This window comes from Terrapene carolina, unplaced genomic scaffold, assembly GCF_002925995.2.
Source record: "Terrapene carolina triunguis isolate 2854851 unplaced genomic scaffold, T_m_triunguis-2.0 Scaffold21, whole genome shotgun sequence".
NCBI classification, from domain to species: domain Eukaryota; kingdom Metazoa; phylum Chordata; order Testudines; family Emydidae; genus Terrapene; species Terrapene triunguis.
In genome coordinates this window covers 479,080-496,358 of record NW_020664372.1, presented here as the reverse complement: position 1 = coordinate 496,358, position 17,279 = coordinate 479,080, and the positions used below count along the sequence as shown (strand labels likewise).

General features: G+C 39.5%; 1 protein-coding gene across 2 annotated transcripts in view; it reads left to right on the top strand.

Annotated features, from left to right (window-relative positions):
* The window catches only part of KLHL1 (kelch like family member 1), a 416,713-nt gene that overhangs the window by 334,758 nt on the left and 64,676 nt on the right, over positions 1-17,279 (top strand). For both annotated transcript variants that reach the window (XM_024211986.2, XM_024211977.2), the window contains one exon: positions 3,728-3,952. In XM_024211986.2, the coding sequence (XP_024067754.1) occupies positions 3,728-3,952 (225 nt within the window). The remainder of the gene's footprint in view (positions 1-3,727; positions 3,953-17,279) is intronic.

Sequence of the window (17,279 nt, the reverse complement as noted above, 5' to 3'; positions counted from 1 at the left end):
CCCACTTAGCTAGCTAATAGCCTCTCTCCTTATTCCCAATGCAAGCTTCAAGCACTCTGCATATAATTTCCATTGGCCTTGTCTATATTAGAAAAACTTACTATGGCAAAAAATATTTTGTTGCCCACACTTGCTTGTAAAGCACATCAAGTCCATGCACAAAAATTCTCAAAGCCTTGTACATGCATGCTGAATACCATCAGTATTGAATTTACTTTCAGCAGGACTAAGTAACAGTTTCTTCTGACCCATTCCTGCCTGCCCCACTTTCATTCAGACTGAAATGATTAAGATAATCTTCTCATTGCTGTCTGGCAGTGGTGATCCTGTAGTATCTAAGAACCTTTCCAGTAGTGCATCAACCACCATGACATGTGGTTCATTCTTGCTCTCATCCTTTCCCCAGTGGGAAAAAAACTGTGTTCAGTTTAGTGTTTTGTTTTGGTATATGTACACACTCCAATGACCTTTTTCAAAGAAATTCACCTTTTCCTTGGAATGGAAAGTGGTGATGTTTGCGATGATCCTTCATTCCTAGGGGAATTAATTCCACAGTCTCAGACCCACTCTCATGAAAGCTCCGTCTCTTGCATAAATAATCATTACGTTTATGATACAGAGTGCCATTGTGGCAGAGGAGCAGATCTGTCAACCACCTGAGGTGCTAAATGATTACATAGATATGCTGATCCCAGGACACTGAGTGCCCTGAAGATAAGGATTGAGACCTTGAACTTGACTTGATGTTCTATATGGGAAGTCAGTGAAGAGAGTGGAGGACAGGTTTGAGGTGCTCACAGTAGTTGTGTTACTGAGGAGAGATGCTACAGCATTCTCTAGTAGTTGGAGTTTCCTAAGAGCTGATGGCTTCATGCCCGGATTGCGCTGCATTGCAAATGCCTTTATATCAGGGGTTCCCAAACTTGGTTTGCAGCTTGTTCAGGGTAAGTTCCCAACCAATGGGAGCTGCGGGAAGCAGTGGCCCGGCCTGCGCCAGTTCCCGCAACTCCCATTGGCCTGGAATGTCAAACTGCAGCCACTGGGAGCTGCGACCAGCCGTACCTGTGGATGTTCAGGTAAACAAAGTGTCTCGTGGCCCGCCAAGGGCTTACCCTGAACAAGACGTGAACCAATTTTGGGAACCCCTGCTTTATATCGAAGACCAAGACATCGTGTGCCAGGATGGGAGAGAGACTCCGAACATGGCAGAAAGCATTACTCACAAATGCTACAATGTGGGAGCTTAGCATCAGTGAGAAATCTAGGAGCATCCCTAAATTATGGACTGAATTGACAATTAGGTGTGTACCTTCAACCAGAGCAGACTGCACCATAGCTGCACATTTCACAAAGAGTTTTCCTCTGCCTACCAGCAAAACCTCTGTCGTACTCAGGTTCAACTTCAACTATCTGTCCTTTGTCCATGAGAAGAACTCATCCAAGCACCCAACCATCTTGATAATAGTGGTATGGACATATATCATGAAGGATAGAAAGAGCAGTGTGTCATTTGCATATTTCTGGCACTTGAGACAATGTCATCTGACCAGTTCACCTAGTAGCTGCGTGTTAGTGTTGAACAGGACAAGAGAGAGAATTGATTCTTGTGGGACTCCACAGGAAGCAGGCTAGTGGCAGAAGTGCAGTTCCCCATCACTTCTCTGAGACTGTGTCTCTCCAGGAAGGATGTAAACCATTCTTAATACATTCTCCTGGACCACTGCCACCTCTCTCAGGTGGGACAGCAGTGTCTCCAGGTCAGCAATGTCAAATGCTGTAGAGAGAGATCCAGGAGGATGAGAATGGATGTCTATCCAAACCCATTTAGAGCTGGAGATCATCCATAGGTGCAACTAAAGCTGTTTCCATCCCATACCCTGGCCTAATTCCAGATTATTTTGGGTCTAGGATATTAGCTTCAATCAGATGAGCTTATGGCTGGCCTTTGGCTAGCTTCCGTATGAATTTGCTTGAAAAATGTCAGTCAACCATTCATGAAACACTTGCAGGATCAAACACTCAAATTAGAGTTTAAATAAAACATTGTGTCAAACTTTAAAACTTAGCCAAGATTAGAAAATAGGAAACTGTGCAACTGACCATAATGTAAAAATATTTACTGGGTATGATCTGCCATCAAAATTGCAAAATATCTCAACTGTATTTTTTAACTGCCAGATAGAAAACCTGTACATTAGAGTGCCATGTCAGTTATAAAATCAATACCTGCAGCATGTAAAACACTTCTTAGTAATGCAAACACAAGAATTTGTAGCAATGTCAGTCAGCAATGTGTGTTATGTTAATATTCCATGCAATATCACCAAACAAGTATATTAAAATTCTCTCTGATCTCTAGATTAATTTATTTATGCAACTCACAATTTTAAATTAAGGTCTGCAGAAGAAAAAAAAAACAACCTGAGTTAATTGAATGTGGAAATTAGTTCATATTTCTTATAGCTTCAGAAAACTAACAGGAGATTTAATATATCCAGTTGAGCATCTACATTATTATTGCTCTATTAAACTTGGATACAAATTGAATTTAAATCACATCTGTTTTAGTTCAATTAACAAAACTACTGCTTCCACAATGTTTTGTTTTGTTTTGCTTATTGCTTCTTCTGTTCCAAAGAATGAATGAATCCTGAAAGAATTGTTTTCTAAAGAATTGTAACCTTTTATTACAGTCCAAATAAAATAGGATAGTGAAGCTTAACTGAAGAGCATAATGATGCTGATTTTCTATCTAGGGATACTTAATCATTAGAGATGAAGCATTGTTAGATGTGCGAATGTGTATGAAAATAAAACACTGAAGGTATACAGATTATATTAATCATTATGTATCTTTCCTATGGACTACTTTAAAACCATCTGTCATTTAGATATTTGTGATCTGGATTTAAATTAACCTTGCCTATATGCATATTTAAATTAATGGAATGCATTATTCTGTTAGACTGGTGCTTGATTAAGTTAATTATGCTCCCTTTATCTCTGTGTTTCTTATAACCAAGTTTATTGCATTTCTCATCTTTCCTTGTTATGTACAAGTTACTTTTAGCAGCAGGAGCTTCTTAACTTACCAGCTAATCATGACAAGATTTATAATTATTTTATATGTTTTGCTCTTTGCAGCTTCTGGTGTCAGATGTGTAAGTAAAACAAATAACCATATTCAGAAGGAAATGTTGTTGGACGTATAAATAAATCTACTTTAACGCCGTTACTTTTAAGTCTCTAGGTGACACTCAGTGGTTTTATAGCTGGTCTGAAACAATCAAAAAAATAGATCTGAACTAAAAAATCTAAGGAGATATAGACCTAGATAGGAATACTAACTTCCCATCTCTAATGAAAATAACACTTAATTTCACAGGGTTTTTTATGTAGGATACTGAACAAATGTAATGAGGTTAGTGATCTTAAGGAGTTATACCACTGAACTGTAAAAGAGATCATAAAGGTAGTACGTAATGTTATTCAAACTAATGCTACTCTAATTCTGGAGTGGCTGTTTGTTCCTATTTCACTTCCAGGAAAAGATGCATCAATCACTCATTCATGGGCATTTTATGAACGGCTCTAAATAAACAGAAAAAAATTGATAAGACTCACGAAACAAGCTGACAATTACCGTGAAGCTCTCATCTTTTGGGGGCGGCGGGGTATATGAAGCCATATACATTAAATACATTATCCCATTAATATGTCTCATCAGGTGCTACAACTATAGAGAAGTATGATCTCAGGACAAATATATGGATCCAGGCTGGAGTGATGAATGGCAGGAGGCTGCAGTTTGGTGTGGCTGTCATTGATGATAAACTCTTTGTTATTGGAGGCCGGGATGGTTTAAAGACATTAAACACTGTTGAATGTTACAATCCAAAAACCAAGGCTTGGACTGTCTTACCCCCAATGTCAACACATAGGCATGGTTTAGGTAAGAAATTTAAGTTTTAAAGAGATATAATTTGTTTTGGAAATGTATAATTTGTTCTTCAAACCTTAGTATTTTTGAGCTAAAGGAACAATGCAATAAGTAATGATGTGTGTTTGATGGATATTGCCAGGAATTGCAGCAAAGCAAAAGAAATGTGATTTGCCAAAATGTTTCATATGCAGATACAAAAACAATATTCAGTCACTCTGTGGTGTGCTTGTATATGAAAAATAAAAATTGGATATGGAATTCTAAAATTAAAAAAGCAATAACCAAATACAATTTGGGGTGGAGGGAGTAGAAGAAAAGGAAACTGAAACTTGCAAATATTGACCCTGAAGTGTAGTCTTGATTTTCTTTTTGTCACTGTCATCCTGAATTCTTTTTTGTGTTTGATGAAACAGTCAAAATACACTGCACTCTCTCATGTCTTAGGAGAGCCCCAGCTATGCTAGATGATACAGACGGGAGGTACATTCAGCTTAGTGGCAATGGCGAAAGGCTTATAACTTTATAAACACTGGCAAGAGTGGCATTCATCAGCAGTAATAGCACCTGTAGCATGTGTGCACTGCAAGACTGCCTCAGATAAGTGTTATTGGGGTGATTAGTACATGCACATGCCTTTGCACTCCAGAGTGCTTACAGTCACATTACTGCTTCATGCAAACCCTTCACAATCCATCAACAATTATATAGAAAGGTAAGCCCTGATTACCTGAATCCTCACTACCAAAAAACAAAAATTGTCACCAGAATTCAAAATTGGTATACAAGCCAGATTTTGCTTTTCTGAAACTCAGTTATCTGAAGACTTTGGATATCCCTTTAAACATCTAGATTATCAAAATGTGTGTGCTTGTGTGTGTGTGTGTGAGAGAGAGAGAGAGAGAGAGAGAGCGAGAGAGAGAGAGCGTATTCTCTAGCTATATGTGCATCTATGTATACAGTTGAAAATACTGGGCCTGATTTTGATTTCCATCAATGTAACTCCTTTTATATCCACTGACGTGAGAATATGGTACTATATATTACATTATATATTATATATTATATATTCTCATGTCAGTGGAAGTCAATAATGTTACACCATTGTACAACTGATGAAAGGTCAAAATTAGGCCCATTATGTTCAGTAGCATATAGATACGGGGCCTCTTTCTCCTTTCACACCTGTCTTATATCAGGGTAACTCCAGGAGTATTGTTGGAGTTATTCTTTATTTAAACTGATGAATGACACCAGCCCATAATACTTAAACTAAATGTGATACTTGTGAAGATTGCTAGATTGGCTACCTTGAAGATTGAAGTTCTCTCTTTATCCACGAAGTAGGTACAGTAGAACCTCAGAGTGACGAACACCTCGGGAATGGAGGCTCTTCATAACTCTGAAATGTTTGTAACTCTGAATAAAGCAGTATGGCTTTCTTTCAAAAGTTTACAACTGAACATTGACTTAATACAACTTTGAAACTTTACTATGCAGAAGAAAAATGCTGCTTTCCCTTTATTTTTAATAGTTTACATTTAACACACATTTTACTATATTTGCTTTTTTTTTTATTTTGGGTCTCTGCTGCTGCCTGATTGTGTACTTGCGGTTCCAAATGAGGTGTATGGTTGACTGGTCAGTTCGTAACTCTGGTGTTCATAAATCTGATGTTCTTCTGTATAGTAAAATATAGGCATCATTAGTGCAAGTTATCTTTCCCTGACATGACCATAGATCATAGAATATCAGGATTAGAAGGGACCTCATGAAGGCATCTCGTCCAACCCCCGGCTCAAAGCTGGACCAATCCCCAACTAAATCATCCCAGCCAGGGGTTTTTGTTAAGCCTGACTTTAAAAACCTCTAAGGAAGGAGATTCCTCCACTTGCCTAGGTAACTCCCTTTCAGGTAGTTGAAAGCAGCTATCAAATCCCCCTCATTCTTCTCTTCTGCAGACTAAATAATCCCAGTTCCCTCAGCCTCTCCTCATAAATCATGTGCTCCAGCCCCCTAATCATTTTTGTTGCCCTCCGCTGGATTCTTTCCAGTTTTTCCATATCCTTCCTGTAGTGTGGGGCCCAAAACTGGACACAGTACTCCAGATGAGGCCTCACCAATGCCAAATAGAGGGGAATGATCATGTCCCTCGATCTGCTGGAAATGCTCCTACTTATACAGCCCAAAATGCCTTTAGCCTTCTTGGCAACAAAGCCACACTGTTGACTTATATCCAGCTTCTTGTTCACTGTAACCTCTAGGTCCTTTTCTGCAGAACTGCTGCCTAGACACTCAGTCCCTAGTCTGTAGCTGTGCATGAGATTCTTCTGTTGAACCTCATCAGATTTCTTTTGGCCCAGTCCTCTAATTTGTCTAGGTCCCTCTGTATCCTATCCCTACCCTCCAGCGTATCTACCACTCCTCCCAGTTTAGTGTCATCTGCAAACTTGCTGAGTGTACAATCCACGCCATCATACAGATCATTAATGAAGATATTGAACAAAACCGGCCTCAGGACTGACCCTTGGGGCACTCCTCTTGATACCGGCTGCCAACTAGACATGGAGCCATTGATCAGTACCCGTTGAGACCGATGGTCTAGCCAGCTTTCTGTCCACCTTATAGATGTGAACGGATAATTGTTTTCTTGTCTATTGAATTCCTTACCTTTCTCCTGACACTGTCAAGAAGTATGCCAACCATGCTGATGGTTTTGTGTTATATACACTTCTCCACTGGGAGCTGGATGAAGGCTAACATAGAGTTGTCAGATGGCAATGACTGAGCTGGTCCTGGATTAGTGAGTTATAGGTGGAAGGTTACCATTTATTTGAGCCACCCCGTCCCCAGTTTACCTTAACACTGTTTTATTTTATTTTTATTTTTTGTCAGTATTAGTTGTTGGCAGGAGATGGGTGGCATGTTGCCCTGCCTGGAGTGAAATTGAGATAAAACTACTGAATACTTTAAAAAAAAAAGGTTGGGTTTTTATTTTTTTTTATTTTAATTTATTAGTAATCCTTTAGAATAATTATGTACATAAATGTATATTCATCTGTAAAATAAAATGTATTTCCAAGCTTACTGGTTTCCATTGGCAAACGTTGATTTTTTTTCCCCTAATGGAAAGCAAGGTATCCTGATTTCATTCCAATTAATTTTGTTATTTGTACTTCAGTTACATTGATGATATAAATGGGATTACATACAGTTTTTGAAATAGTGTAAATTAACTCTGCTTGAGAGACAAAAGGGATCAGAAAAGGCTACAACATTTTAAAGTAGGCTTCAAAAATATCCTTTGATTTTAATTCTCTGCTATTAAGCGAAGGATTTTTTTCTCTTAGAGCAATTTAGAGTCCAGAGGACATTCGCCACCAGAATATAACATTTATAAGGTATGGGAAAACTGACCTATCTGTACTACGTTCTGGTAAGGTTGCCTAGTTTGATAGAATCATTATAGAATCATGAAATCTAGAAATGGAAAAGACCTGTTAGGTCATCTTGTCCATCCCCCTGAGTTACAAGTTGTACTATTGTCTTTCTTTTTGCATTACTTTTGAACTTTGTGTTCTGTGTACAGCTTTTTCTTCTTTATCATCTTATTTTTTAAACGACTTTACAATGATTTCCTAGTGCTTTTTCAGTTAGAATACATGTGCATAATCTGATGCTTCAGGCTGAGCATAGACTGACTACCTGTGCATATTATCTGAGAGCAGATGATATCCATTTCAAAATGTAATGTTACTAATTTTCTGAAATAATCAGTAGTTGACCTCAACTGAAGATAATCTGTTTGTAAATGAGAACATTACTGTATTACACTGAACCAGAAAATAGAGCAGTTTAGAGGTGTATTAAATGCCTTGTGCCACAGATATGATAGACAACTCTCACAATGGGAAAAATTCTACACTCTGAAGGGTGTGGGTCTCAAGTGAGTCCATTTACTTCAATGGAGTTACTCCAGATTTACACCTGTGTAATAGAACAGAAATTGGTCTTATGAATATTAGAAACTGACTGGCTAATCCATAGTACATAGCAATGACAATTTGTCCCATAATGTATAAATATGAGAATATGGCTGAAACGTAGGCTCTGTGTTTTAAAGAACCGCTGTACAGAATATCTAATGATACCATAGGTGCCGACTCTGTGGGTACTCCGGGGCTGGAGCACCCATGGGGAAAAAATGGTGGGTGCTCTGCACCCACTGGCAGCTCCCCATCAGCTCCTGCCCCCGTGCCACCTTCCGCCTACTGGCGACCCCGCGGATCAGCGCCTCCCCCTTCCCTCTCCGCACCTCCTGTCCGCCACAAAAATCTGTTTTGCATCATGCAGGGAGGTTGGAAGGCGGGGGGAGAAGTGAGGATGTGGTACACTCAGAGGGAGGGGGCAGAACTAGGCAGGAAGAGGCGGGGCAGGGGTGGAGCGGGAAGAGGTGGAGGTGGGGCTGGAGCAGGAAGAGGCAGGGCAGGGGTGGGGCCTTGGGGGAAGGAGTAGAGTGGGGGCAGGGCCTGGGGCAGAGCCAGGGGTCAAGCATCCCCCAGCAGTTTGAAAAGTCGGCACCTGTGAATGATGCCATCAGCATTCTGGGTAATCTGACAATTATTCTACTAATAAGAAATAATTTCTGGATAAAATAATATATTTACAATAGAAAAAGCCGTATTAAGTTATATGCAGTGTTGTCAGTCCCAGGATATGACAGAGACAAGGTGGGTGAGATAATATATTTTATTGGACCAACTTGTGTTAGTGAGGGAGACAAGCTTTCGAGCTTACACAGAGCTTTTTTTCAGGTTCCCAGACTTGAAGAAGAGGTCTGTGTAAACTTAATAGCTTCTCTCTCTCACCAACACAAGTTGGTCTAATAAAAGACAGTACCTTGCCCATCTTGTCTCTATATTAAGTTATAGACATGTCTATAGAAATGATCTGGAGAACACTGACTATCTACAGTCATTTTGCCTGAGCAGGGGGACTTGACCCTAGATCTTTCACTTCCTGGTGAGTGCCTAATCACTGGAATATAGGGTCATTCTCACTCTCTCTGTACCAGTGTACAGAGGAACAGCTTCAACAGGAGAGACTGAGGGAGTCCCCCATCAGAATATCTCATAACGCAGCGGTTAGCACACTCTCGTGAGAGAACCCTATTCAAATTCTTTCTTCCACTCAGGCCGAAGGGGGGACTTTTTCCCCCACATCCTCAATGAGTATTCTAATCACTGAGCTAAAAGTTATAAGATGGGCACCACCACACCACCTAAGTCTCTTTGTGGATCCAGGCCCTAAATCCTCCCCTCAGCATTTACTACTAGGCTCCTAACTCTCCTTATGCATTGTATAGGGAGTTTGGGCACCTGACTTAGTAGATTCTCCTAGGTGGCAGCATGCCTGAAAGATAGGTATTACAACACTGAGTCTAGATCTCATTTATGGATCTGAATGCTGGTCTGATCCTTTTGGGCAATTTCTGTGTTTCTACATAATTAATGAACTCCTCTGTTTTTACTCAAATGCTTAGAGCCAGAGGCTCAGCTGGCGTGAGCCAACCTAGCTTCATTAACCTCAATTGATTTATACCAGCTGAGGATCCAGCCAATTAATAACTGAACTCTCTGGTAGTTTTGGGGGTGTTAGAAATGTAAGACTCAGACTGTAATGTTTGTGTATATATAATATTGTGATTAGGCTTGGTAAAGAGTAGTCTCATCGCTGGGCGTTGCTATGGATATGGTTTATCTGGAGAATACTTTTGAAATGTAAGATAGGCAGGGCATTTTAATTCCACTTGATAAAATTAGTGTTGATACCCTCTCTAGAGATGAGAACATCTCTTTTCCCTAACAACAAAGGGAAAATGAGTCTTATGAAACAGGTTTAAGGAGCTTGTTCATCAGGTTCATTATGCAGAAATCTTCAGTTGATTCCTAGCAGGGAAAATTTTGTTAATTTAAATATTTTCCACTGGTCTCAAATGAATCAGCCCCCCAGAAAGCAATTTTTCCCCTCCTGTTTCAATATTTTGTGGCAATTCTAGCATAGTGCACATGCCTTTGCCATAAATTCCTATATTTTATGTCTATTTCAGTTAATTGGTAGTAGATAATTGTAATGGTCCTTTCATTCTCTTCCAAGGAATGCTTATTACATATTAAATCAAGTTCTTAATGGCTGTTAACAATATTCTTATTCCTTTTTTATTATTGTAATCACAGTCCATAACAGTATGATAGGAAGTCTGTCAATGTTTGCACTGGATTAAATCTGCATGACGTGAGAACATAGTCTAATCACTTATTTCCTTATCAGCAATCGTTTAAAGAACTCAGCAGCATTCACTGCTGTACATGTGTATCACACTTGCTCCTTATGCTGAGTCAACAAGAAAACATTGTGAGCATGAGCAAAATGATGTAATTTTAACCTTATGTTTTCATCAGTGCGAAATGACAAAACATTGATTCGCTTATGCAATTCATTCCTATTGGCTTTACTTTTACTCTTGCTATTTGACAAGTCTCAGAAAAAATATTTACATATTTAAAAATTCTACAATCTACAATTAGTGATGAATTAGAGAACCTTTAAACCAAACTGAATAAGAAGGTAGAAACCATGTACTGGGTAGCTCTTAAAATGTTTCAGTCCACTTAGATACTTCTGAACAAGAATGTTTTGATATCTGTCCATCTGTTTTAGAAAAAATGTTGTGGCCTGTAATAGGGATGTAGCAGATTATTCCCTCCTGTCTTCCTCCCTTTTCCTCCCCCTGCCCCCTTAACCTCCAAGCACAAGAAATAAGCCCCTGAGGACCTGTGCCTCAAAGGTGCTTGTCTGAGGCACAAAGCCTGCTTAGATGGTGCTGTTTCTGCACTGCATTTTGTTCAGGTTAGTGCTTAAAGGTACAATCTATCCCTATATATCTTGTAGCCTGGAAGAATAGTATTTTGGATTATTTTTTCTTTAATTAATTTTAAAAGTATCCCAGTGTTGCCAACCCCAAAGGTTCAAAAATCATGGGTCAAGTTCCAAAACATCATGAGATCACCTTACGAATCATGAGATTCTAAAATATACAACGAACGTTGGGTTCTTTTATGCACCTTTTTTATTTTTAGCCATTAGGGTACACTTGGGTCATGTTTACAAGCTTTCTTTATAGCCATTAGGGCTATTTAAAACAAAATGAAAGCTGGGATTATCATGCATTCACGTAAGTCTAAAAAGTAAAATGTTCTATCATGAAATGTATTAGAAAATATGTGTCCGATCTGTGGCTTGGGGCCACTCTGACAGCTCTATATTTTGGTCCCCAAGGGAGACAGTTAAGAAAAAAAGTTGCGTTTTATTTCAGGTTGAAAATGTTTTCCCTGAGCCATGCCTTGTGACTTCAAATTGAAGTGTCTGAATCAGCTCTGTCACTATGTCACTATGGGGAAGTTAACAGGGGCACTGCCTCTCCAAATGCCTCTCACCACTCCATCTGATCTCAAAGTAGTGGCTCTACTGTGAGCTGAGAGTACTCACTTTCTCTGTTGCAGCTACTCAGCAACACCCCTACTACCACCTGTTGCCTTTCAGGGAAGGGAAGAGAGACACTCTGGTTGCTCCACGGCTTGCTTGCCTGCCTGCTTGTCTGTAGGAACTCATAGAGAGCAAGATTGGAGCTTGACCGGCATTGGTAAAGGATGGCTTCCCACCTCCCATGTTGCTGCTTGCAATGAATTTTAAGCAGAAGCTTAAAAAGAAGAAAAAAAACCCACTAAGGTAGTTCAGATTGTCCTAACACATACGTGGACACACATGCCTTATCCATATTTGAAAAACAAAGTGCATTTATTAAATGAGCTAGCAAACACTTGTTAATTAAACAGCAGTTGGCACCTAGTTGTAGACAAAGGCAACGGTATATAAAAACATGCTAGCTGGTCTTTCTCAACCAAAGGATTTACTATACATCTAATTTTCCCAGTGTAGACAAGGCCACTAATGAGAGCCTGGCTATGGTGTCAAACTGGTTGTTTGCGATGTGTCCAGTGCCCACTTTGAGGTAGGATGAGACCACTAAACTACAGTATCATCCCAGGTCTCTGAAACTGAAAGAAACATATATTTAAGATTAAATGACAGTGATTTTTATTTTCAGCAGCCTTTTTCTTTTACATACATTTTTACTTTTTTATTCATTTTTAAGAACGATTTTCACAGCGGAAGACACTTCAGGGTGTGTTTAACATAGTGAGTAGACCTGGTTTGGTTTAGTGCACTTGACCGGGCCCCACAGTTTATTCTAGTAGCCATTCTAGTCATGTTTATTGATTAAGTATGGTTACACTGCTGCCATCTAATTTGAAGAGAGCCCTTATTGAAGTCCATTATATGTTCATAAACTTTAGAATAAATCTGTTTTTTTTGTTTGCTGTTTTTTAATTTAATGTTAGGTAACATCATTGCTAGCAACCACAGGTCACTCACTTCACGAAGAGGTGAGGATCAAATATGCACGTAATAACAAAGATGGAAATTGTTCAGAGCCCTGGGAGGAAAACATATCCTTGGGAACTGAAGCATTTGGGAGTATGGAGGGATTTCACAGCATCAGGAGAATGTCATACCCCATATGTAACACAGGGTTTGTCATGGTCTATACTTTGAAAGGAAATGTCCAACGAAAACCCACATGCTATAGGAAATCATGACAAGGATGGCATCTACCCCTTTGAATCAGGAGTTGGAGGCACTGTGCCTCTAGAAGTGTTTTCAATCAGATGAAACATAAAGCCAACATCCTGACATCTCTAATGACCATCTTGGGCACTGTCAACAAGAGCAGAGGTGACATTGCTGGTGTTTTGGCCAAAAGCCATTTCTGGCTACCTAAACTTTTTCTCTTTAATTTCAATATGTGAAATTATAGTTCATCTCCAATCCTAGTAAACTGTTGTGTATTGTTGTAGTTAAATAGTTAACTACACTGTTGAATAGTTGACGTGCTTCACTGTAGAACAGTAAATTTCAGGGGTGAGTGAAATCACTATTTTATCTACAGCAATGTCCTGCTGCTATTTACTGAGTCACACAAAGAGTGGAGGGTAAGCTGTCATTTTCACTATAGGCACCCATGCAATCTTGTTACTGCAGAACAGAATGGTTCATAGTGGCCAAGGGAGAAATGCACATATGTAACGCTCTGAGAAGGATCATCTTGCAACTTCTGTGGGTTCATGTTGCCACCACCACTGCATGAATTCAGGGGGACCAAGAGTCTAATCATGCTCCAGTTGGCTCCCTGGGACTACGGTGGATCAGCAAGCACAGCAGCTGGTCTTCCATAATAGCACTCCTTTGAGAAATAGGTTGTAATGTGCTGTGCTGCTATGCTGTTTCTTCCTCATCTATCACACAGATGTAGCGGAAGGCAGAGTTTTGCCTGGGGTTTATGTGCCTTAGTATTTTTTTTTTTTTTTTTTTTTGGCTGAAAGGCCTGTGTTACTGGCCTTGTCACCAGAATAATAAGCAGGGGCTGAGGAAGCCATGGTGTGGATACAACCTCCTAATGGAGGGAAGTCTGCTAAATGCTTCACTTGATCCACTGAAATTGCACCGCTTAAAGCTTCCTGTCTTTGCTTTCAGTCAACCACATAGCATAAACTGGCTTTTCTGAAAAATGCAACTAATTTCTAGAAATAGTCAGTACAACAATGGGCAGTGGTAAAAGGAGGGAAGAGGAGGAGGAGGATTTATCTTTATTTCTCACACACCCACCGCCCCTGCTCCCCACAGATTCTTTGGAATAGTTCTCTGACTTGGCTCATTGTGGGATCCCATAACGTATATTAATTTATAAACAGCACCATTAGGCTAACTGTGAGATAAAGGTACAGATAGAATTATGGAGACTCTGTTACTCAAGATACAGTCACAGTATTTCTGAATAAAGTGAATTATTAGGCAAATTTTACATGCCTGCAATTTTATCACTCTCAGAAGTTTCTTTAATTTATTTTGAAAACCCTCAGGGCCCAGATATTTAATAAAGGCTCCTTCTCTTCCCAGCACTCACCCACATCCAACTGCCCTTGATAACTTTTCCCTGAATAAAGGAAACTGCACATTGCAATTGTGTCCTTCTATAATCCATCACATATGCATATTCCGCTGTGTTTAATTTTTGATTTCAGAATCTTTTCTAAAGAACTAGTAGCATTTGGATTATGAGTTAATTGCACCACCAAACAGCAAGAAAAGTTGGACTTCGAGTCAGGCAGCTTATAGTAAGACATAAACATTATCAATAATAGCAAGTGATATGTAAAAAACTACAAAGGAAGTATAATTATTTATTTATAAATATTCTCTCTTTTTATGTTCATGCCTGTGTAAAAGTACTTCTCCCAGAATATTTTGAATATTCTGTTATAATTATATTTTAATGCAATGTATTTTTGATGTGTGTTACCTAATACAAAGGTATTTAGGCCAAGACTCTGAATTAAAAAGAGAGGCGTGAGCATTAACTCACCACCACCACCACCAGCAAACATTGCCAATGGGAGAGAGCTCTCCTGTAGGCCTCATAATTCCACCTCCGCAAGAGGCAGTAGCCATGTTGGCAGAAGAAGCTCTCCCATCAACATAGCGCTGTCAACCCAGGAACTTAAGCTCGGTGTAACTATGTCACTCCAGGGTGTGGATTTTTCACACCCCTGAATGATGTAGTTATACTGAAGTAAGTATGTAGTGGAGATCAAGCCTGTGGTTACACATTAAGGCTCCAATCCTGCAAAAAGTGATGCATAAGCTTTACTTTAAGCATATGAGAAGTTCCATTGGGGTTACATATATGCTAAAGTTATGCATGTGCATAACTGTTTACAGGATTGAGGCCAATTTTGTTATACATTCGGTAGTAAGGGTAAAAATCACCCCATATGCAAAAGGCCCACAGAAGTCCTATGCGCCCCTTATTTTCCAGTTAAGACTCATTTTGAGATCTTAAGTCACACTTAGACCTGGTGCTGGTCCTATGCACAGTGATGAATGTCACTCATACCAAATTATCTATTAGTATTCAGCAAAATTCTGAATAACTGGTAATATATACCATCAAGCTCTCTGAAGTGTCTCAGAAATATGAGTGCCAACCTTAGGACAGACTGTTAAGAAGCAGGGCACACACTCCAACTTGTTTGTGAGTTCTACACTTAGATTTCACCAACCAATTATCAAGTATGAACTCCGCAGGCACTATAACAGCTGTAACATGGAGTCACAGACAGTACCCTTGTGTACTCCAGTCTACCTTGCCACCCAGGTAAGCTTGACTTTGTGATAGATGGCCCCTTGGACCCTTACACCAAAAATCACAACAAAATTCAGATTACTCCCAGTCCCAAAGGACCAATCACTTACCCCAGATCAATTGTACTTTAGATCTTACACCAAAGACAGCGCTTGTAGCCAATCCTATAATTACTTAACTAAAGATTTATTAACTAAGAAAGAGAAATAAGAGAGTTATTTGCAGATAAACACACACACAACACAAGTTATAGTCTTAGGTTCAAAAGGTAATAGAGGCTGCTGTAATATGCAAGCTCTATATGTCCTCTAGAGGCCCAAGCTATGTAGCTGGTCATCCGTTGCTTATGTTTAGAAATCTAGCCTTTCGAAAGCCCCAGCCGCATAGAAATCCACTCCTTCTTGTCAGGGATTATTGTTCCCTTCCCCCAGAGTTCAAGATGATGAAATGAGTCCTTGTGCATGTCTTCTCTAGATGGGTGTGGAGGGAGCAATCAACAAAGTCTTTTGTTCTCTGATGTTCCACAATAGTTTGCCTGGTGTCTATGGGTCTTCTTTTGTTGGCCAGGAGATAACACTTCCTGTGGCAAACTAATATTTCACACTTGTTAATGCTTCTCTCCTGACAGTGTGAGTTTACAGTTTCAGAGCAAACACTTAAATATTACTGTGTAACATGGGATACAGATATTATAAGTGAGATTAATGCATGCAGCAGTTTACAAGCATTTTATATAGTTTAAACACTAAACACATTTTTATAAATCTAATACCTATTTTACCAATACTAAAACAGAGGTGAGCCAGACTGGATTCAAGCTGTGCATTGGTCAATGTTCAGTTGAGGCCTAAGGGCCTTGGCATTAGCTGGCACCTGGTCTGCCAGTGTCAGAGATACAGCCAAAGCTAAATGAGAAGTTGAATCAGTGAATGATACAGCCACATGTATTTGATTATTAGTGCTGCAGAATGTTAGTACTATTACCACTTTTTAATAAAAGAATAAATTCCCACAGTTAGACATCCTCATGAAGCTGAACATACTAATTAGATCGTGGTACCTTTTTTTTTTTTTTTTTTTTTCAAAATCACCAAAGTCTCCAACCTCAAAAAATGACTTAGGTACTTAGGAGTCTAAGTCTATTTGAAATTCAGTGGGATTTCAGGGCCATATTTTCAAAAGTATTTACACTCCTAAAGAAGCCCATGGGCACCTAGTGGGATTTGCAAAAGCACCTACGTGGCTACCTTCCATTGAAATCAATGGGAGTTAGGTGCTGAGGTGCTTTTAAAAATCCAATCACATATCTACCTGCCTCATTAGGTGCCTAAATACCTTTAAAAATCTCACACTAGGGTCCTAACTGCCTAAATCCCGTTTGAAAATGGGAAGTTGGCTCCTAAGTCATTTAGGCTCATTGAAAATCTTACCTATTATATTTCCTTTTTTAACCCCTTTGGACCCAAGTGGCTACCTAGAAATTTGGAGTCTTGTAGGTTGCACCAGTTGGTGATCGAGCCAGGTATTTCTTTGATGTCATTTTGTTTAGTTCTGATGAATGCACAAAGTTCTCTTCCCCTGAATACAGGAGGAATAAAACAGGAGATAGTTTTTTCTTGCTCTCAGCTCCCAGCCTCTTTCAGACAGCACCTGACCCAAAAACTCTCTCTAGGCTTCTCCCAGGGCCTCACACGAAGTAGAGTGGCATCTGGGGCTTCTTTCTGAGTATGTTTCTGTGTGTTTTTCTCTCTCTCTCTTTCCCAAAACAATACCCAGTGAAGACTTCCACCCACATAGTTCTACTTCCTGGGCAAACTCTAATATGTTTTTGTTTTAGATGGGAGTTGCTGGAAAGTTGCGTAACTGTTTCTTATAGCTATCTTAAATGAACGCCAGTGATTACACCCACCACTTCAATTACGTTTCTCCCAACCCACCACACTACAGGATTTAAAAAAAAATCTTTGCTATTGTAATCATAAGATTTTGGAGCAAACAGTTACACTTAAGATAGAG